This window comes from Botrytis porri (genome assembly GCF_014898465.1).
Source record: "Botrytis porri strain MUCL 3234 chromosome Unknown BPOR_003, whole genome shotgun sequence".
Lineage (NCBI taxonomy): Eukaryota > Fungi > Ascomycota > Leotiomycetes > Helotiales > Sclerotiniaceae > Botrytis > Botrytis porri.
The window spans coordinates 765,378-787,866 of NW_024066077.1; the positions used below are offsets into that span (position 1 = coordinate 765,378).

Below are 22,489 nucleotides of genomic sequence, written 5' to 3' on the forward strand. Positions count from 1 at the left end.
ACTACCAGAGCTAAATCAGCTCCCAAATTTTCAGGTTAATTCAATTCTTGTGGCCAATTGATAAATTAGGAAGTTCGAAATCATATAAAATCATATAAAATCAATTAAAATCAACAATCCATTGATATTCTTCTCAATTGCTTTCCTCCTACCTCGCAGCCATATTCATTACCATCACCTCAAAATGTCGACTCCAATCAGAGGCATGCTCCGCACCCGACGTCCAACATCAGCCTTCCGCACAATTGCTCCCTCAACCCAACGAACATTCATAACTCTCCCCGGCAGCGAACCGCAAATCTTGACCGAAAAGCGAATTCTGCCCTATAAATCGACATCCCTCTACAGCCTAATCGCCGACGTAGACAGCTACTCGACCTTCGTTCCGTACTGCACCTCCTCCGTCGTAACAAAATGGTCCGCACCCGATTCCACAGGCAAAAAATGGCCCGCTGAAGCCAATCTCACCGTCGGCTGGGCCGGAGTTGAAGAAACCTTTACCTCCAAGCTTCTCTGTGTTCCAGGCACTATCGTCGAAGCACTCGGCGGGGATGCTGCGACCTCCATTCCCGAATCCAAAGTTCCCCATCATTCAGAAACATACCATAAATCCGCTTCTGCCAACACTATATTTCAAAGTCTCAATACGCGCTGGTCCTTGAAACCTTTCCATTATAAACCACCAAGTGGACAACTACAAACTGATAAGACGGAACATGATGCGAGGGAACAAACAGAGGTGAACTTGGTTATCGAGTTTCAGTTTGCGAATCCGTTATACACAGCGTTGAGTAAAGCGGTTGCACCCCAGGTAGCACCAAAGATGATTGAGGCGTTTGAGTTGAGAGCTAGAAAGTTCTTGGATGGGCCTGGGGCGGGTAAGGTTGACAACAAGACATCATTTGGCCATGCAATCAATGCAGCTAAGAAAATCGGTGCTTGAAATGGGGTATTAGATTCTCCAGATTCATTTCATGAAAATGATGTAGTCATCGTGCTCTGAAAATACTGTACTATATAACGACAATTCTCAGGGCGATAAAATCTTTGTATTATTAGTTGCGCTGCTGCAAGGGCAATGTTTTTGGAAAAAAGTTTCCGTCTCACTGTGCCAATTGAGATCAATTCAATGCCTGAGTTGGTTTGTATGGATACTGGAGTAATTTCATTCACTCAATGTTTGAGACAGGGCGATATATACTTCGATCCTCAAATCTTGGCAGGTTGTAGATGTGCTGGTAGTGTGTCAAGAAATAAGATGGCGTACAGATTCAGATACAGTCAGCCGGACTAAAGATACGCTAGCTTTATAGAAATTGACAGACAATTACCCAAATTCCAACTCCCTACAAAAGTTCTCCAATCGGGAGATCAATAATTGATGTAACAACACCTGGGCAGTACCTACACTCCCCCTTTTCTTTCCGTTCAGCTGACACCTATATCCCCACTCTTCTCCGAAACAACCACCCCGCATTCACACCCCAGCCTCATGCAACTTAATCTTAACCCCATTACCACTACACATAGTCAACGTCAAGTTAAACGTAACTTCCTCCGTGTCAACACTTTTTATCTGATCAAATTTCTGCAGTAATCTGATGAGAAAGAAACTGGCTTCTGTGAGTGCATATTGTTGGCCCAGGCAGATGCGAGGACCACCATTGAACTATAATTTTGTGTTAGTAAGGTTTTGACTTGTAAGAATATTAAACATTGGGAAGTATTGTGATGTGAGAAAAATTGAAGAAGATTGGAATGTGTCAAGGGAGGTTACGAGCTCGATAGAGCGGGTCAATGTCTATGCTAATGGAACAACGCTTTGAGGATCGAGGATAGAGGGGAGAGTACAAGAATATTAAGAGAAATGGCTCATCCTAACATACCGGCAAATATTCCCAACCTACTTTCCTTCCATCCCATCTCTCCGGCTTAAACTCATTCGCGTCCGTACCCCAAAGGTCTTCTCGTCTATGCAACGCAAAAGCACTGTACTCTACCACCGCCCCCTTTTTCACAAAAACCTTGCTCTTTCCATCTTTACCCCCACCACGCGGCAATGTTGTATCTTTGTTTGCCACTCTGAAGTTCCATGGCACTACGGGATATACTCTTAGCGATTCGTTCAAGACCCACTGAAGATATCTACAAGTCTTGATATTCGAAAATGTGATATTTTTCGGCTCATTGAACGTGCCGAATTCTTCCAGTATTAACTTTCGCAATTTTTGGTAGCATGCGGGATCTCGGGCCAGTGCGAGTATAGTAAAACCAAGGAGAGATGATGTTGTATCCCGACCTGCGAGGAGGATGTTCAAGACCTGTACACGTAGTTCTATTGGATCTCGGGTTTGCTCTGCTAACGCTTCGAAAAAGATGTAGCGGTCTGGATTGCTGACTTCTTCAGCTTTCTCTAACTTCGTGAGATGTTCGGCTATGATTCGATCGATGACTCGATGGCAGGTTTTGATGGCCTTGCTGAAACCTCTTGGCCACACCAGCCACTAGAATTTGGGATGGTCAGTAGGGCTGTGGCAGACGATTTCGATGAGAAAAGATAGATAGCATGGGCTGCATTAGGAAATGAAAGGGGTGCAAAATCTGAAACCCTACCAGCTTTGGAGGTTAGGAAACGTGAAAGGAGTGAAGTGTACTCACACTATATGGAGCAAATCTGGATCTCTTCGCCATGATCATGGTGCCAATATCGAATTCCCTCGCAAAAGCCTCTACATCTGTCTCCTCACTCTTTACACCAGAAGTAGCTTCTATTCCCGCACGTTGACTCTCAACACTCTGACCTAAGAGAAATTCCGTTGCCGTATCTAACGTGAATCGAAACAGTAATGGTTGAATATCCACTTCGCCCGACCAGCCATCCTTTTCAATTTCAGGTAGCGCCTTTAGCAGGACTTGTACGTGCTTTTCTTCCATTTTCAAATCACTTAAATTATCCCTCGCAAATTGTGGTCTCATGAGAGCTCTTGATCGTTCCCAATCCTTCCCATCTTGTGCAAATATACCAGGGCCTAGGAATGGCATAAAATTATCAATCCTTGGAGCACCCAAATCGAAGTCAGGGAATTGTGTTCCGAGCATTGCTTTAATATTGTTTTCGTCAATAGTTGCAAAGCCAGCGTTACCAAGAATCGAATTGCTATAAGTAAGAGCATTTATTTCTTTGTATTTCTTTTGAGTGTCAGGAGGGAAAGTCTTCACTGCGAGGGAGTTAAGAGCTCGAGTCACTTGATCAATGCCGAGAGGAAGATCATTCTTTTCGGCAGGGGGATGTTCGCAATTAAGCTTCTTGGCCAGAGCACGACGACGTTGTGATTGTGTTAGACTGTTGATAATGGCATATACGGCGTAAGAAACCAAGATAGTCAAGACGGTCGATTTGGTAGAAATGCCCGAGATTGTACCCGTGAGGTATTCCATAGTTGAAAGAAATAGTTGAAAGAGAAGAAGTTGGAAGTTGGGAGTTGGGAGAAGAGATAGATATAGAGAAGAAAAAGGACCGAGGGAGATAGGTAGCGTTCTTGTTTGTATTTGCACAACATATGGTCACACTCAGCTCTGAGACAGTTCTACGACGTCAAACCGGACTACGTACAAATCCAAGAAACTGACATCTCGATCGATACGTATGAATACAAAAGTAGCTAATGATAAGCAAAGCACTCTGCCCGAACTTGTAGAACTACAACGGATGAGAAGATAACCTGGTAGAAATTGAAGGTACCACCAGCCGCCCCTTACTGCTCATGCAATCACATCCGCATATAGTGAGAATGGACAGAACATTTCAATCTCCGTCTTGAATGTCTACAATTTCCTCACTGGAAGGCTTGATTGACTGGTTTTATTTTCAAGAAAAGGGTATGATTGCGGGCTTCCGGTCCATGTTTTGATCCCGGAGACAGTTCTTGTACAACAACCCGGCACTTATTCCTTTGCTATCTTGAATATACCAGTGAAATATAAGCTTGAGAATCTACCTGGTATGCATGCTTACTACCTACCGACAGATATTTATGTAAAATTTGATATCCGATGACGAGTTCTTGAAGAGGTCATTGGTGTAGCAAATTGTAAAATGTCATCTTTCGATGGAGAAAAATGTGTAACATTGGCAAAAAAAGCTTATCGAGATGTTCCTAAATCCGCAACCCTCCTCCGCCAGAACACCTTCCTACAATGTATCCTTTCATTGCGTCATTGATGATCAATATCTATTGCTTGTCGCCTACCATAGGCTATTACTATACACGGTTCTTATGTGGCGCCGATGATGTAAAAATATTCGTTCTTCCGTGCACTACGTCCAAACGATTTATCGACTTCTGCGCTCTCTGTGATCATCCTTATCCCTCCTATACGATCTATCACGATCATGATGGCGATCTCTTTGCCTTTCCCTTTCCCGGTCACGACCCTCATCTCTTTCTCTACGATGACTTCTCTCATCTCTCTCCCTAGCGTAATCACCCATTTTCTTCTTATCTCTATCACTTCCTCTGTGTGAATTAGACGAACCCCCAGGTCGTAACCTTTTAGCATCGGTCTTCTGAACCCAGGCCCCTAATTCCTCTGCATCTTTCAGTTCCTTTGCTCCTAGGCCTAATAGATTCTGCCTCCTCTTGACCTCCTTTCCACCGCCTTTTCTTTCTTTGCCATCCCACCCCATTCCTCTTAATAGCGCGGCACCGAACTCTTCCACTGGCACCGCATCATAATCCTCTAATGTCGAAACATCCGGTGCTGATGCAATAGCTCTCTTGTAGGCATCTTCTTCTGTGACCATATCATTTCCGTTTTCATTGACAGAAGCAATGATCAAGTCTGGCCCATTTCGTTTCGACTCCACCCCCATCAATGCCTCGATTGCTAGCTCATCTTCTGTTTTTATCTTTGACTTGTCTTCCACTTCCGCCACTTGTATAGTCTGTTCAATGGTTCGCTCGCTATCGATTAACTCTTCCTTGACTTTAGTCTTCACAGTCAATCCCCATTTTATCTCCCCATCATTCCCATTCACAACATCTGCCTTTTCTTCATTTTCTTCTCCAGCTCTCCTCCTCTGCTCCTCCTCTGGCAATAAATTCCTCCCTCTTCCTTTCCTCTCTCTCACTTCCCCCTTCCAATCTTTATTCTCTTGTTTCGGAATAACCAGTGGCGCAGCCACTCTCTTCTCATCTCCTTCTCTAATAACGCCTCCATCCGCAAATCCAGTAACAACCTCATGCTTTACCCTTCTCGCGCTTGTGCCATTATCCGAATTATCTGAATCTTCGTCATCGTGCGCAAAGGTGCTTCTAGGTCGCTTTCCCAACCCCGATTTAGGCTGCGGCCTACCGTTTGTCTTCACCGAGCCATTTTTAGATCCTGCGCCCAAGGAGAAACCTTTCATGGAAATCTTGGGCGCATCGCTCGATGGCAACATTCTCGGTCGCGGGATGTAGATTTGGACTGTGTGTGCGTAATCCAAAGGATCGTTCTACGGTGTAGGGTAATGCGCGAATCGAAGATATGCACGATAGTCTAATTTGAGTATCCGATGGCACCAGTTAATGATTGGTATATCACTCGGGGTTATGACTTCTCAGAACGCTTTAATGATAAGATTGAAGGATGTGTTTTGCGATTGTAGCGATTCAGCTCAGATTACCATCTATTTAAGATCCTCCAGACGCAATGCCGTATTTGAGCCAATACAGTGGGGTCATCGAAAATACCACGTGATGATACTTTATCGATACTTAGAGCCCAGCCATATATCATCGCAACTGAGTACGACTGAAAGTAAGAATCATTCTCATTCAAAATTTTATTTAATATTTCTACGAGTACCTTTAAGTTAGGGTTTTAGTAATATGTCATTTATATGAAGTCTCATGGAATCTGGGGGATACGGCCTGGGCAATTTAAATTCAAACACATCATAGATCTCATTCGAACTACAGCAGCATCACTTCATAGGGCCCTGGTATCATAGCAAAGAAACGAACAATGTAATTAGATATTAATGAGTAGGAAAAAGAAAGAAAGGGTATCTTCCTTTCCTATCTTCCACAACGCCTGAAAATTAATCTCTTCTACGAGAGGAACACCAATACAACCATTCTAGAAGGCAGATCCGTTAACCATAGGCGTCAACTTCTCAGTAAACAATGTTTTCCCCTTCACCATATTGACTACGAAGCTAGGGAATTTCATTCCTCCCATATGGCCTGTGCCAACCTTTTTGCCGACTGGGACTGCCAACATATCTACAACAGAATTAGTTTACCAGGATATTTACACGGAATTGAAAATACGAGTGAATGAGGGCTTAAGGGGGGAGGGGTCAACTGACTTTTGTCCGCGACCTTGTAACTTAGAGGCTCGGAACCCTTCAATATCAATGCAATGTTCTTCGCAACATGAGTGCTTTGTTTGTCGGTATTCACATATTGTGGACGTTCAACAGCCGACACATCGCCCACCACCCAGACATTTTCAGCACCCTTCAATCTCAAGAACTGGTCCACAATTGCAAAGCCGGCTGGGTTCAGATATTTCTCTGGAATAAATGAAGAGTTTGGGATGAGACCCATGGTTGGAATGTACAAATCGGTAATGATTTTCTCGCCGTTCGATAATGTGATTTCGGTTTTTCCATCAGGTGTCTTTGCTGTGCCGGAAACCTTGGTGGATACTTTGATCTTGACTTGCAGGTTTTCAAGTTGTTTAGTGGCTGTTTTGGAGACACTTGCGGGAGTGCCTTCAAGTACAACAGCGCCACTTGCAACCTGAAAATGGAAGTTAGTATCTAGGCTCGTATCATGTGATTCGTGTCCGTTACAGTACTCACCAGAGTGATCTGCTTTGAAGAACCATATGCAAAACCTAACTCGCCAGCCGTTTCAACACCTAATTGGGTATATGAGCATTGATTTTCGTGGTTTATCGTAGACGAAGAACATACCTGTCGCTCCAGCTCCAGCTACATAGATGGAAGATGCATCCTCGACCTTAGCTTGCCATTCATGTAACAAGTCAAGTGACTCTTGATATGAGCCCTTGCCCTTGAAAGGCGATTCCTCTTTGGGTCTTGAGCCCGTGGCGAGAATAAGAATGTCATAATTCAAACTCGATCTCTCACTATCTCCCGAAACAACAACTGTTTTGTTCTCTACGTCCAATCCCTCAGCGGTACCGACAACAAATTCGAATTTATCAGCAGTATATTGCTTGAATCCTGTAGCTATGGATGCGAAAACTTTCTCATCTGGCATTCCTCCAGGTACAATTGCTCGTGTGGCTGCAAGATTCCAGTATACATGGGTGTTTGGTGAAACCAAGGTGATCTTGATGGCGAGTCCAGCTTTGGCTGATTGCTTTAGTATCCTATGTGCTGTACTGACTCCAGCATATGATCCACCTAGGATGAGAATGTTCTTGAGAAGGTTGGCCATTATCTCGTGATGCGATAGTCCGATTAGTTTCAAATTTCAGAAAACACAAACTAATTTGTATGAGGATAGAAATGAAGGGATAGGAAGGTATTGAAGATTAAGAGTGAAATGATGAAAGTATTATAATATTGAATAAAATCGATCACCCAGGATCTAAGACTCTATATACCTTTCTCATATTCAACCTAGAGTTAAAAGAACAGTGCTTTGTAGATTAATTTTGGATTTTGGTATATCGAGGAAGTCTGTGAACGAGCCGCAGGTAAACGACCAATGAGAGGTCTTAGCGCCGCGGATCTGAGCCCATCGGAGAATTCAGCGCTTTGAATAAAACTAGACCACCCTAAATTTGCTTAGCTGACCGCCAGTTCATATGAGTTGTTAAGCATCTTATTAAGATTGAACTTTTTGCTTATTCAAGATGAAAAATTCGATGATCCATCATCAAATTCCAGATAGCATCTAGTCGCCTGGTTGTCCGTCCGAAGAGGAACTGGCTGTCCCTGTTAGCAATCTGTACCTCAACGGATATTATCTGCTCGTCAGATTGCGATAAATTCCAGATAGAGCGCTTCCCAGTACGTTGGAAGTTCACGGCTGTCAAATTCCATCTGAAACGCAATTGCGAGGGCTTAGGATGGAACGAAGAAACAAATGCGGGACAAGATGCATGATCGGTAGTCATATTTGCTACTCGCTTGGACATTCGAAGTTTCGAGCATCACGTGTTTTGATGTACACGTCGTCGAGCGATCTGCATTGAACTCATGTACTGTCTAGCTAATGTTATCTAATTTTTCTGTTTTTCTATTTAAAGAGAGGAAGAGCTAACACCGTAGTAGATACTTCGCTGTGAAATAGGAGTCAAGTTACAAGCTAAAGCACGTGCTAGGTCACGAACTGACATCAGCTCTGGACTGCTTCGTGAGATAAGATAACAATACAAATTAAAATCATTCGCTTTCGAGAGATATCGAAAGGAAATATCTGGACGTCACCGGGCAGGAAGTGAGATGGTGGTTTGACAGGAAAGCCTAGCTCAATGAATTCTAGAAGTCGTTCGGCCAATTAATACGAAATAGCCACCAAAAATATTCCTAGTTCTACTCATCTTCGTTTGGTTTCTTCTCCCAACTACACTCAGGACCTTAGAACTGCGGCGTGGCTATCGACTCCTCGAAGATGCTATTTCGGCCTAGCTTTCTAATTAAGCAAGCTTTGTACATGTCCATAGGCTGTGCTACAGGTGGTTCAATGGCTATTTATGTATTGGCACATCGGAGATTACGCCAGTATTGAAGCCAAATTTGCAATTTGGCCAAAGATAATGGTAAGTTGTGAGGCGGCCAGAATTTTTGCAGAAAGCTCATGATCAAGTGGTTGTCAATGAACCTTTAGCGGCTATGCGATTTCCTGATTCCCCAGATCATGTTGCTTTGCGTCTGCTTTATTCTTGTCTTGCCTTTTCGAGGAACACATTACAATACCACGTTTCGATAAGTTCTTGTTCATCATTATCTTCTCTTCCAGGACTCATTGCTTGGTTGGGTTTTTATGTTGGTAATTCCCTTATTGTTCGTCATCATGAACCCGAATTGCCCCTTCCTTGACGAGAACAAGATTTCCGAAGTTCGAAATTACAGGTCAAAACAGAGAATCTTTTCGTTTGAAATGTCACTTGGCAGGATCGATTGACAGTTCTAGAAAAACGTTCAGAATTCGTTGGATTTCCTACCTGATCCTCTTCTGCTATCAAACTTTTCCTTCCTCAGACTGCTAGATGATGGAGAGGTCTACGCTCCTTCCTCGTGAAGGTTGTTCGTAGGACAGTGGTATATTTTAATCCTTCACTCTTTCGAACAAAACACCTTTTCAATTCATCAAGAACAATTCTTGAAGTCTCATGCATAATCTAGAAACAAATTTCAAAGTTTTCAACATATACTGCGGGCATAGTTTACTCAACCAAACATCCTTCTTTGAACTTTCTCTCCTTTCTTACCTATTTCGACAAAACCCAATTCTTCGCCATGATGGTCAATGAAAACTTCACGGAAAGTTCTTCTCATTTGACTCACGTCACACAAGGTCGTGCCAATCCTCTAAATTCAGATAATACTGAGAAAGTCACATTGGCTACCAAATCTCAAAGAAAGGATCGAGAATGCAGGACATCAGTCTCAAGATATGAAAACAACCCTCCGGCTTTAGAATTCCATGGGAAAAGCAACAAACTCTTGAAACCCGAATGGAAACAGGACCACGAAAGGGCTGCATACGAAGCTGAAACTGTTCCACGCTTCATAGCTTCTCGCAAAGATTGTCAATACGAAATCAAGTCTAGAGTAGCCCCAGACCTGCATTGGCAGGCATTCCAGAGAGAAAATCGCGTCCGATTGCCGCCCAAATGGAAAATAAAATATCCTCAGTACACTTATAAAGCGGGAGCATCACCACGCCACAGGAACTCTTACACTGGAGCATCATCTAAGCCGCCACGCACATCTGTATTGTATACACAGAATTGGTTGATGGTTAGACTTCAATCTAAGTGGAAAGTCCATACGATTACGGTCCACCCGTTTCATTGGGAAGAATTTAAGGCAAACGAAAAGGATGGTCACAGAAAGCTTACACGCGCCATGAACTTCATTAAATATTAGGATCAATACGTCAAGGATAATACCGAAGATCTGAAGGACATGGATCAAATTTGTGCAAGCTGGGTTGCCTCTCAACGTGCTGGTGATAACCCATACTGCGCAAAAGTTACGGTGGGAGACCCAAGACTACTAGACTACTCATCTAGGCGTCTGCAATTGCGAAGGGAGAGAGAGAAGAAATGGCACCATATGCAGAGAACAAAAGAAAGACAAGGGAAGTCTGAGAAACTGTCAATGATTGAGGATGAAATTGAAGAGCTCACTCTTAGAGTTGGCCGGCATCAGTTTTCCTGAGCCACTTCCCGGACATCAAATCTCTGATAGCCTCCGCCCACAATTTTGCAGTTGGAGGAAACGTATGGGTACTCATGATGAAGTTGAGACGGTCTTTTGAATGGACGATACTGGTACAACTGCCTTTATCAGCAGTCAGAAAGCGACTTAAGTGGTTCATATATTTGGTGTTTATGGCTTATTGGGTTAGTATTGAATTATATAGTTGCATGGATGGAAACGGGACAGGAGTTGGCGTTTTAGTATTTCAATGATGATGTTGTAAGAAAGGATGGGTGAGTCCTAGGCATCATCACTGTAGCATTGTATATGCCATAGTACTAGTATGTCCTAGCGTGTATGCATAGGCTTATGCATACTCCCTCCAGCGTTTGTATTTATTATGAATAGTAAATAATTCACATAAAACAATGAATCTGTGTCATTCAATATCGTGGCACTGAGTCTTGAATCATCCATATATCAAGGACCCGTCGATGATAGCTTGGGTATCTTCGGTCGATGCGAAAGTAATGATGGAAAGCCCATCCATCCCAACGTCAGCGGCTCTCTGGAGATTATATTACCACACATGCACCTACTTTCTAAAACATTTTCCGCTGGCGCGAGGAAGCAGAGGAGTGTTTTTATCATTCCAAACTTCAGGAGACCTTTGATAAAGCTTGGTACACAACAGACCAGTAGATTGCACTTCGAATTAGCCTTGACTACGTTTCGTAAGACTTCACGTAACCTCTATGGAAATCCATACATGGACAAATCTTCATCCTTGCTAATGTCCCATAGATGTGATAAAGCGTTACGACAAACATAGACTTCATCCCATGAGATCCCTCTTTGAACTTACAAATACAGGCACCCTGAGCCCGATTCGCCAACTTAAGTGATGGAACACCAGCTCGCTTGTGTGAATTCAACCTTCACCCAATAAGTAACTCACTAACACCTGCTTTTCGAAAAAATTCAATGATAGCGTGCGCTGAATATGTATATATCCAATTATCCTAACAGTATCATGAGTATAACTATCATACCGGTACCAACCCACATTCTTCACGTCATCAAAAAATGAGCGTAATCCTCGAGATCTCCAGGAATGTACACTCCACTGCTCGCCCCCCCCCTCCCCATAACCTCAGAAAACACATCTCTCAATTCCACATTCCCTGTCTCAAACACATATCTTCCGAATCCCCATCATGCTATTCCCACAACAATACTTCGTATTGCATCACTCTTACCCATATCACATCATCCATTACGTATTAGCAACCATGCGTCCAACCAATGTCTTTCTCGCGATTCTTTCGCTCTCTTCTATGATCGCTGCGCTTGCGGCCCCTAGATCTGTAGCTCTTGATAGGGGATTAATTGGCTTGGAGAAGGATTGCCAATGTTCTGCTCTGGGATGTATGTTAATCCTCACATGTCTATAGTCTCTTATATAAAATGAACCTAATAAATTCAGCCGTCTGCCACAGAGCATCACATATCAATTGCTGCAATGGCTTCTCCTGCGAAATAATGGATAATCCCAATGGGGATTATGGTATTTGTCGCGCGTCGAATGATCGGAAAAAAGATGCCAAATGCATGTGTTCCGTGTCTGATGGTAGGCACTCTCGTTCTATATTTCTATACCATAGAACTAACCCAATATTCCAGCTGTGTGTCATCCAAAATCCGATATCAATTGCTGTTTCGGTCTCTTCTGTGACATGACCAATAACCCCAATGGCGATTATGGAAAATGTAAACCGTCGCATGAGTCGAAGAATCCACTCAAGAAGATTGAAGATGCAGGAAAATGTTTGGAATCGGGTAGTATGTTTTCTTCCACTCCTCTCTTCTCCTGCGTTACAGCCGAATACTAAAGTCTATCAAGCCATGCATTGCAATCTGCGAGGTGCACCACCATGTTGCTCCGGCGCAAAATGTAACAAGGTTGGAAGATCCGATAGCCAAATGTTCTTGTGCGAAAAGGACTCCAATGATGAGGATCAAGATGGTGATGACATGTGTTTGAAACCTGGTTGTATGGTTACCCCTCCTTACTATCTGCACAATACTAATTCCTCGCTAGCAATGCATTGCAACTACCTTGGCTCCCCAAAATGTTGCAGCGGATCAAAATGCAACAAGGTTGGAAAATCCGACAGTAACATGTTTATGTGCGAAAAGGATTCGGATGACGACGATAAGAAACAATTTTTAGTTCCTGGAGGTATGTTATACTCTTTTACATCATATTCATCTTAGAATAATAACTAATCTCTCGCTAGTATACCACTGCAATATGCATGGCTGCCCTGGATCAAGTTGTAAGAATGTCAGAGGTGAAAACTTCATGTGTGCAAAAGACTCTGATGATGATGACGATGTTTCATCTACTCTCTCCCAAGATCAACAACCACTCTTCTCATCAAAAGACAAAAATGTCTTCGATGAAGATTGTGACAGGAATATGTGTATTGAAGGAGGCCGTACGTTCCTATCCCCATTCCAATCACAATTTGTGAAAGAGAACTTACTCAACGATACAGAGATGTGTCATCGCCACAGACAAAATTCCAAGTGTCCACCTGCTCCATGCTGTCCGGATTTCCAATGCGCACATATGGATTCTCATCATGAACCTTTCTGCGTCTCCATGTCCAATCCGAACGAAAAGACTGCAGTGACTTCCTCAGAGAACCCCACGATGTCAAAGAAGAAGAATGAACTGATAACTGAAGACTGCGCACCACAAGAGCCCACTGGATGCTCACCTTCTGGTTGTGAGAGTCCCCCTTTCTCCTCACGAAATAGTAGAACTGACAAAGAAAGGTCCATGTAAAAAAAGATCAACATGATAGCTGCTGTGGAGGTCAAAGTTGCACAGGTATGTCGGAATCTGGTATGTCATATTGCATGACACCCGACGATCAGGAAAAGGAGCACTCTCGTCTATGCGCATTAAAAGGGATGTTTCATGGATTTGTTGAGAGAATCGAGAAATATTGTTTGCCACAAGGAGGCAAGTGACCTTTATCTTTCTATTTCTGTATTGTGGGAATGCTAATTTGAGAGTAGAATCATGTATGATGCAACATGATAAATGCTGTCATGGATTGATGTGTCATTCTGGAGAATGCATGGCCGATAATGACGAATTGAAGCTTTGATAAGAAGAGTTTGAGTAGGATGTCAATGATTTGAATGTGTTGGTAGTTGTTTTGTTCTTTTATTGGCATAGGAGGAAAACTGTTTTATGTTTGTTTTGAGTAGGGAATGTGAAGTAGGAAAATTAATTGATTAATTACGAATACTTGTGAGCCAAACTTGCGACCTAAGAATACCGAAAGTAATTTGCAAACCCACACACGAAGGCCCGTATCAAGTATGTTTCCCTTAAGAGGTATCTAGAGCCCCTTTACCTGTTTACCTTGCAACTGAATGCCTGAGTATGATCCTCCAAGGGGATGAAGAATCCTTGACCTAAATTGTTGCCATAAATCTGGTGAACGTGAACGAATGGTTTTAAAGACAATATCTCTAACATCGTGATCTCAATTCGTAAATCATGCGATAATCGTCTACCATGGTAGAGGGAGCGAAAGATAATTCCACAAATTCGTGGTAGCCATCACAGTACATGGCATGTACTTCAAATTGCAATCGTACATTTCTCCTCTCTTGATTTGGTGTCTAAACTGTTGACCAGCAACATTTCGAAAAATTGAAAACCATCTCCAATCGAACAAGCTTGATATTAACCTTGAATAACGATCAAGGAACCCATCCAATCTCTTCAATGGGTCCTCTAATCCATAACCGATGTTCATCATCCAATAAACCCCAAATTTGAGCAATTAGATATTCGGACCAACCTTTCATCCACCAATGTGAATCCAGGTACTTCAATAATACGGCAAAATATGCAAAAATTGTAAGAGCCCCCGCAGTCCTGTGTCGAAGAAGCACTAAATAATGATCGTGTATTCGATACGGCCATATAAACACATCAGTCGGCTCGAAACTATGACGATCCCTATTTGCAAGCACGACGAAAGACTTTTGGAGCTCATCTATGCTCTGAATATATGCTTCCAAATCCTGTGGATCAGTCGTTGACTCTGACAGAAATTTGGCTAGATTGATGAGATCCTCGTTTGGGGGAGTAATCTGATCATTTCTCAATTGATCACGTCTCCCTCCAGCAGTAAAGATGGGTCTTAGACTCCCACTGTAAATTAAATCTGGAGCATGATCTGTCAAAGCTCTGATTCCTCTCAAAAGAGAAACCCAATCCGATACATCATTATCGCTGACAATCAAAAGATCCACAGGTTTTCGAGGACTTCCTATCGAGTACAATAAGGTGAGGGAGGTAAATACATATAGGGGAGTACAGTTTTCATCGTTGATATTACTCATAATCGGAATTGCATCAGCCAATGCCTTTTGATGATGAAACACAGCTCTCGAGACATAAAGATTTCTTTTCTCTGGTTTATAGTAAGCAATATGAAGGGCCCCAAGTGCCATAAGAGTCCGCATCAAAAATTCATGAGAGTATGAAAGTTGCGGAACGTTGACTCGCCATAATGTTGCGATCGAAGGACTTGAAGCCAAAGTCATGGACGTAGATGATGTGTAATGATGAAGTAGTTCCATGTCAAGAAGAGTAAAGTTTGGTGCTTGACTGTTGAGCGTGGAAATGGAAGGTAATGGCATTTGGTAGGTAGAAACTGATGGCCCAGTGGTACTCATAGGGCTAAACGTATTCATGGGAGTACCGGCGCCACTATAGCTAGGACTAGGCGACGGAACCGATGCAGCAGGCGTGACTGCCGCGCTGGTGACCATAATATCGCATTGTACGGAATGCCTGATGCAATTGTTGCCTACTTGATTATTAGAATTCGAAAGTAACATTCGTCGCGCGCTCAATATTCTAGATTGCAATCAAACCCTAAGAAAATTTCAAGTTTTGATATCATCTTAGAGATAATCATTTCAAGCATGATCAATGCAACATGTCTTGAAGATTTTCAAGAACGGACCGCAATCCAGACTACTGAACAAATTTATTTGAATGTCTTACATGACGGTTTGTTTTCATCGCACTAAAATAGAAGTCATTAATCATGCATTCCCCATACAAAAGAAACCCTGAGTAGCCATACCTTAATTTTCCTAGTTTTGCAAACGCGACAACCAGTCCGAACTTTTCGATGTGGTTTACGAGATTTCCCTTGCATGATCCAATTTTTCACAAGATCTTATCTTATCGCGTTTGCAAGACCCTTGGAGTGGCCAAAGGAACAAGAGAAGTCCGAGTACGTCGATGGAAGGATACTCCGTTATACCGAAGCCTTATGAGCCTTTTGCTAGCTATCAGTTGTTTTTAGAGGCCCAATAAAGTTGTGGCCGGAAGATCAAGATAGCCTGTAATTGATAGGCCGAGGGGAAGTTGCCGTGGAGCCAAATTCGAATTCCGCGTGTTGCTGGGGCTGTGGTTTGATGGAATGAGGTTGTGAGATTGAAAGGGAAGTGCATGCGAGAAGTGCGAGAGGTTTACGAGTGCGAGTGCGATGTGCGAGTGGCTTGAGCTAGCAAGGAGACTATCAAGCGATCCAATTAGACAGTCTATTTGGATGTCATCCCCAATCAAATTTCGTGTCATGGCGATTACGATACTCAGCCTTGTTTGATTGCGAGTAAGGTTATTCTAGACTAAAAGGTTTATACAGTCACTGTATACAGATAATAACCGATCGCCTAAATCACATCAGATTCATTCTTAAAACGAATGAATTTAAACATAATTTATATCTGAATTTGTTATATATATTTATAGAATTCTATTAAATTCTAGTTATAGATTTCAAAAAAATGAATAGTTTATTTTTAGGATTTTTATTGACTGTATTATATAGTTTTAAAATATAGTAATTTATATATTCTAGAATTTACTAATAAAATCAAGCGGAATTTAAAGAACTTTTATAAGGTTTTATTTCAATCATAAAATATTAATTCTATAATTTATATGTTACGGGAGCTGCCTCTAGGATCATATAAAAATATTTAGAGTTCTTTCAAGATGATTTAGTCTAAACTTCAAATAGGAATTCAATAAGATTATAATTGGTTGCAATTCTCGTAATTATAGTAATAAAACTAATAATTGTTCTTAAGCATGAAGCTCTATATTGTAATGAAACCTATTCCCTTATATAGACCTTCGTTTTCTATCCTAGTCTCTAGAACTTTTTCGATATGTTGGATCGTTAAGGATCGCAACGTGCTCTAGGAGCGCTGAAGCTTCTTGACGCTTCATCACGTATAATTTATATCATGTGATGTGGTATGTTGGATGCCGTTGTGTTACAACGGATTAGTAACAGGCTGTAGAATCACTGACTTATAGGCTATAATGGTATTATAGGCCTCAGTGATTCAGCTGCAGTATACCGGGGGACACTAGGCACCCAAGGAAAGCCTCAGGCATGTATATAGTATTAGTTATAGAATACACTGAATCATAGGACATGGTTCCTAGGACAGTAGGGTCCTAAGAAGAATAAGCAATACAGGACACAGTAAGCAAGAGAGGTCTTGCTAGGATTAGTAAGCTCCCAAGGGATTAGCCCTAGGACAGGAAATAAGACAGGACGACAAGACTCACGGGACTAGTATCACGTGATGGACCATCCCATCAGTCCCACCGATTATTATCAATGGGATCAGTGGGATCCCACTACGCCCACTACTCTCAGTGAGTGGGATCGATGGGATCGCAGAGTGCAAAGGTCTATATAAGGGAAAGGGTTTCCTTACATGTAGAGCTTCGTGCTCAAGAACAATCATTAGTTTCATTACTATAGTTACGAGAATTGCAACCAGTTACAACCTTATTGAATTCCTACTTGAAGTCTAGTCTAAACCACCTCGAGAGATCTCTAGACACTTCCACGTGACCCTAGAGGCAGCTCCCGTAACACGTTGTAACATTATATTAAAACCAAAAAATTAAAAAATATAAATCTTTATTATATAAATAATTCATTTGAAAAGTTTCAATCGAAAAATATAATTATTAATATTAATAAATCATTACATAAGATATATTAAATCATCATTTTTTAGTACAATTAAGATAAGTAGTTATAATCTATATTCTAATTCTATATAGTAAAACCTCTCTATAAGGATTCCCCTAATAAGAATAACCTCTATTATTCTTATTTTTTATTATTAATCTTAAAGATTTTTAAACCTAAAAACGGTCTGTATTCTTAAATTAGAGTTACATTTTATAAAACTAGAAAATGTTATAGAATTTAACCCGATTGAGATTAATTGAAGTCAAATTACTATTAGATCGAGATTAGTCGAATACCTCTCTATAAAGATACCTCTATATATTCTTAAAAATGATTATAAAAACCGGTATCCTTATAGAGAGGTTTTACTGTATTCAATCTACGAAATAGTGCTACAAGTTGATAATTCTTTGAAAACATTAGAAAATACAATGAGCAAAACAAATGCACCTCAAAATATCGTCCTCCCAAAATCATGTTTTTGGGATAGGTACTCTTTCCAATCTTGAGATTACCTCTAGCTATTCATGCTTCTCACATGAGTCAGGGATTTGAAGAGTTTACCGCCAAGTGGTACCCACATTCATGCTCCGCCCTCCTCGCATCCCATGCTCGCCCCTCCGAATGCGAGAAAGCGAGAAGCGATATACGAATGCGCCACTACGTCTCAAATGAAGAGCTTCTCAATACGAAAATGCGACTTTTCATCTAGTTTGCATTTTTCTGGGAATCACATATTATGTAGCTCTCTCCTCTCCTCATTATGGAGTCTTCTATTCTGTCTCATCCCCATCTACACGCTTCTTTCTTTCCTCTTGAAAGATATAGACCGGTCGAGATCTCAAGTTCCGATATTGTTCTGCTTCCCGTCTCCTGAGCTTCGAATTCGCATCTAAAAATTAGACGAACGTGATAAACTCATCACATCGATCATCATGTCGGTCAATGGAGAAAAATATATGCTCTATCACTATGAACCATCCACAGCCGCAGCTTGTGTTTTTGTAGTCCTATTTGGTATCTCCGCCATCCTCCACATCTACCAATTAGTCTCCAAGCGAACATGGTACTTCATTCCCTTCGTTATCGGAGGTTTATGTAAGTGTACCCTTCTACAAATCTTTACAGCTTCACTTCACATGATTTGACCGCTGCCGAAAACCTACAACTTTCACATATCTTAGCTCATACTGACAAACTCTACAGTTGAAGCCATAGGCTACGTCGGGCGTCTCCTATCATCTCGCGAGAACTACGGTGATTGGACACTTGGACCATACATCATGCAAACGCTACTCATCCTCATCGCCCCCGCCTTTTTCGCCGCATCCATCTACATGGTCCTCGGACGTATCATCGTGCTCACCGATGGCGAACAATATTCCATCATCCGCGCGCGCTGGCTCACCAAAATATTCGTCGCCGGTGATGTTCTTTCTTTCTTGATGCAATCCAGTGGTGGCGGAATACTCGCCAGTACCTCATCCGCTTCGAGTGTCAAGATGGGAGAAAACATCATTACGGGTGGTCTCGTCGTCCAAGTTGTTTTCTTCGCTTTCTTCATTGTCACGACCGGCATTTTTCACCACAGAATCACAAAAGCACAAGGCGGAACTCATGCTTCCGCTGTCCCATGGCAACAATATCTATACATTCTTTACATCGCCAGTACCTTCATCATGATTCGATCGATATTCCGTATTGTAGAGTATGTACAAGGATCTGATGGTACTCTTTTGTCGACCGAAACGTACATCTACGTCTTTGATGCTACGCTTATGTTTTTGGTTATGGTAATCTTCAATCTGAGACATCCAAGTGCCATTATCCAAGGAAAGGGACAACAGTTTTCGACTCCAGTTTCGACAGGAAGCAGAGAGGGATACCCGATGAGCGAAAGAGTTCCATCTGCGACCAAGTACCAAGGTCATGGCTATGCGAGAGAATCCGTCTAGATCGGTATAGAATGGAACAACGCCGCGAGGGTATGAGTAGCATTTGGGGCTGCACGGGATAATGAGAGGAGCACATGAGTAACATTTCGGGTCGGAAGGAAAAATGTTACGGGAGAGATCTCTCAATACTAATGCAATATGGGTGGCACCCTCCAACTACGGTCGGCATGGGTTTTTATTTATTTCTTTTGTTTTCAACTGTTTCTACAGCAAGGCGTCTCAGCATGGGATCCATAGAGCATGTACAAGTATAGCATGCGACTTTACATGGTATTAGAATATATGATTAATGACAATATATCCAAAACCATTCAGAAGAGAATCATTGTGATATAATCGTACCGAATTATCTTTCTTTTAGGCGAACTTGCACACCTCGTTAAAGAATCACCCCTTTGTTGGAAGACTTGAAAGCCATAGTGTTAGAGCGTTGAAGCCTACATTCTTAAATGCATCTTAAACGCTCATTCTATGTACTCCCCTCTTTATCTATGGAGATAAATAAACTGGCAGTCAGCTTCTTCTCCGTAAGAATACAATTCCTGAGTTCACTTGTCTTACAGATCAGATGTCACAGCGATTAATTAGCCACTGAAAAGCTTAGATGAAAATATCAAATACAAAAACGCTCACCACCCTCTACAGAACTATATAATCTTTAGTATCATTCTCAATGGCAACACCTCAACCAACACTCCTGCAAGTATTCAAAATTTTGTGATTGCATAAACACTCTTCTACTTTCACATCTCTACCCATCCATCAATTTATCCATATACCCAAACCCAGTACTCGAAATCCTACCCTCTCCCTGCAAAAAAAACTTCCCTTAAACACCGAACCCCAAACCCATTCACACCCCAAGTTCCCTCTCCCAAAACTCCTCAATAAATCTCCCCACCACCTCTTCATGCGTCCTCACCAAACCATGCCCGGCCCCACGCACCTGCAATATCTCCTTCCCCCACCCCAACCCCCCCAACTCTCTCTTCACAAACTCCGGCGGAAACGAAGTATCACATTCCCCCACTATCACCAAAATCTTAATCCCACTCTCAATCAACTTTCTATAACTCTCATGCTGATCAAACACATTTCCATATCTAAAAATACTAACCACACTCGCTTGATGCCCTTTATGATTTTCTCTCTGCCACCGTTTAATTGGTTCGGAAACAAATTCTCCCTGTTTAAATGCATCCTTCCAGTTTCTATTTGAGGGAGCGTAACCCTCTAATTCCTCAATGATAATATAATCACTCTCTTCATCTACCATCCACTCTCCATCCTTCCGCAACCTATCCCACCATCCACTATTCCTCTTTTTCCACAGTCCCGCTCCAGCTATAATCACCGCACTCTCCACAACCTGCTCATACACCGCCGCGAAAGTAGCCACAATACTCCCGCCCAAACTAAACCCCACAAAATGCGCTTCCTTCCATCCCAAACACGAAAGAACTTCAAAAATCTGTGAGTGCATCAACGCCGGGGTATGTGCTTCCAACGGAGTAGAAGAATTTCCATGGCCCCAGAGATCGTAAATCACGACGTGAGATCCCGAGGTTATGAGTTGACGTGCAAGAGGTGCGAGACCAATAGCACTTGTTCCAATACCGTGGATTAGGAGGACTTTTTTGGTATTTGATGAGGGAGAGGAGGAGGGATGGAAATCATAGTAGTGGATTGTTCCTCGAGATGATGGGATATCTTTTCCTCGGGGAAGGATACCGGGAAATTCTTCTTCGAATGCTTTTGCTGATGGGGGTGGGATGTAGGAGAGTTCGTTGATGAGAAAGGGGGGAGGAAGTGAAAAGTTTGGCATTTTGAATGATTTGATTATCAAAGAAGTGATGAAGGGAAGTGAGCGTTAACGTGTGAGGTTCAAAACAAAAATTGGGGCTTGACCACTAGTGGTCATTTCACCTAGAGCCTGCAAGCAAATTTGTAATCGATGTCCCTGTACAGTCGTTGATACTCAAATACAACTAAACAATTTTTTTGACTAATTTTTACTTTTATTATTACAATTGATAGCTCTGATTGAAAAAAAGAATAATAATGTAGAATATAATTTGAAATAATAGTTGATTGATTTAATAATTAATATAATATTTATATAAAGATCGCTAAAACATTTAATAGTGTTCATAATAAAGGAGCAGGCTGTTACGGAAGCTGCCTCTAGGGTCACGTGGAAGTGTCTAGAGTTCTTTCGAGGTGGTTTAAACTAAACTTCAAGTAGGAATTCAATAAGGTTATAATTGATTGCAATTCTTGTAACTATAATAATAAAACTAATGATTATTTTTGAGTATGAAGTTTTATATTGTAATGAAACCCATTTCTTTATATAGACCTTTGTACCCTATAAATCAACAAATCGATTACCATAAAGCCGATTTCGATAAATCGGTTTTCTGATTACGTAACGTCCATCCCGTGATTAGTAATGATATTACCACTTATCTAACCTGTGCTCTCTAGCCGATTGTCCCTACAGCGCTGTTTCCGTAGGTCCTAATATCAAGGCTTTAGGTTTACCTTATAATCCATGTTGCGGTGCGGGTACCTCCGTAACACAGGCTAGTAGAATATATGTATTATTGACTATGTAGATTAATTGTTCTAAGGTAAAATCTAATTACGAAGTGAAAGTAATAGTAGTAGTAGTAAATTCATAATCGATTCGATCTATATAGCTATACTAAGATTATATAATGCGCCTGTATCTATGTTTAATTGAATAAAGTAGATAGGAAAAAGATACAAAAACTCATTCCCTTTCGATATTCCATTAAATCGTTTATATTATATATTTATTTTGTTCAACATTTATAGCCCGTAATATTTGTACTTTCAAAGACGATATTATTATAATTACTTTATTTCTATTCTACAAGTTAATAATATATGACTTATTTCTATTTGATATAAGCTCTCCTCTCCTTTTATTTATAATATAATGATTTTTATTATTGTTGATATTATTATCATAACAATATAACCTTATAATTACTCATTTTTGC

General features: G+C 41.5%; 9 protein-coding genes across 9 annotated transcripts; 4 read left to right on the top strand and 5 right to left on the bottom strand.

Annotated features, from left to right (window-relative positions):
* Window positions 1-184: 184 nt before the first annotated feature.
* On the top strand, window positions 185-943 carry EAF01_002301 (uncharacterized protein; the record flags this gene model as incomplete). The annotated part of the gene is made up of 1 exon (XM_038910553.1): window positions 185-943. The coding sequence occupies one exon, from the start codon at window positions 185-187 to the stop codon at window positions 941-943; it is 759 nt and encodes a 252-aa protein (XP_038773475.1).
* A 534-nt stretch (window positions 944-1,477) lies between these two features.
* EAF01_002302 (uncharacterized protein) lies at window positions 1,478-3,438 on the bottom strand (the record flags this gene model as incomplete). The annotated part of the gene is made up of 3 exons (XM_038910554.1): window positions 1,478-1,669; window positions 1,887-2,504; window positions 2,659-3,438. The coding sequence occupies 3 exons, from the start codon at window positions 3,436-3,438 to the stop codon at window positions 1,478-1,480; spliced, it is 1,590 nt and encodes a 529-aa protein (XP_038773476.1).
* Window positions 3,439-4,333: 895 nt separating this feature from the next.
* On the bottom strand, window positions 4,334-5,443 carry EAF01_002303 (uncharacterized protein; the record flags this gene model as incomplete). The annotated part of the gene is made up of 1 exon (XM_038910555.1): window positions 4,334-5,443. The coding sequence occupies one exon, from the start codon at window positions 5,441-5,443 to the stop codon at window positions 4,334-4,336; it is 1,110 nt and encodes a 369-aa protein (XP_038773477.1).
* A 680-nt stretch (window positions 5,444-6,123) lies between these two features.
* On the bottom strand, window positions 6,124-7,457 carry EAF01_002304 (uncharacterized protein; the record flags this gene model as incomplete). Its single annotated transcript, XM_038910556.1, has 4 exons — window positions 6,124-6,269; window positions 6,356-6,791; window positions 6,854-6,912; window positions 6,968-7,457. 4 exons carry the CDS (start codon window positions 7,455-7,457, stop codon window positions 6,124-6,126), a joined length of 1,131 nt encoding a protein of 376 aa, XP_038773478.1.
* A 2,030-nt stretch (window positions 7,458-9,487) lies between these two features.
* EAF01_002305 (uncharacterized protein) lies at window positions 9,488-10,414 on the top strand (the record flags this gene model as incomplete). The annotated part of the gene is made up of 2 exons (XM_038910557.1): window positions 9,488-9,991; window positions 10,121-10,414. The coding sequence occupies 2 exons, from the start codon at window positions 9,488-9,490 to the stop codon at window positions 10,412-10,414; spliced, it is 798 nt and encodes a 265-aa protein (XP_038773479.1).
* Window positions 10,415-11,938: 1,524 nt separating this feature from the next.
* Window positions 11,939-13,250, top strand: EAF01_002306 (uncharacterized protein; the record flags this gene model as incomplete). The annotated part of the gene is made up of 6 exons (XM_038910558.1): window positions 11,939-12,026; window positions 12,080-12,238; window positions 12,300-12,449; window positions 12,498-12,638; window positions 12,697-12,897; window positions 12,958-13,250. 6 exons carry the CDS (start codon window positions 11,939-11,941, stop codon window positions 13,248-13,250), a joined length of 1,032 nt encoding a protein of 343 aa, XP_038773480.1.
* A 932-nt stretch (window positions 13,251-14,182) lies between these two features.
* EAF01_002307 (uncharacterized protein) lies at window positions 14,183-15,657 on the bottom strand (the record flags this gene model as incomplete). The annotated part of the gene is made up of 3 exons (XM_038910559.1): window positions 14,183-15,300; window positions 15,501-15,522; window positions 15,583-15,657. The coding sequence occupies 3 exons, from the start codon at window positions 15,655-15,657 to the stop codon at window positions 14,183-14,185; spliced, it is 1,215 nt and encodes a 404-aa protein (XP_038773481.1).
* Window positions 15,658-17,923: 2,266 nt separating this feature from the next.
* Window positions 17,924-19,767, top strand: EAF01_002308 (uncharacterized protein). The gene is made up of 2 exons (XM_038910560.1): window positions 17,924-18,603; window positions 18,712-19,767. The coding sequence occupies exons 1-2, from the start codon at window positions 18,441-18,443 to the stop codon at window positions 19,458-19,460; spliced, it is 912 nt and encodes a 303-aa protein (XP_038773482.1). The 5' UTR covers window positions 17,924-18,440; the 3' UTR covers window positions 19,461-19,767.
* A 546-nt stretch (window positions 19,768-20,313) lies between these two features.
* EAF01_002309 (uncharacterized protein) lies at window positions 20,314-21,285 on the bottom strand (the record flags this gene model as incomplete). Its single annotated transcript, XM_038910561.1, has 1 exon — window positions 20,314-21,285. The coding sequence occupies one exon, from the start codon at window positions 21,283-21,285 to the stop codon at window positions 20,314-20,316; it is 972 nt and encodes a 323-aa protein (XP_038773483.1).
* Between the last annotated feature and the right edge of the window lie 1,204 nt (window positions 21,286-22,489).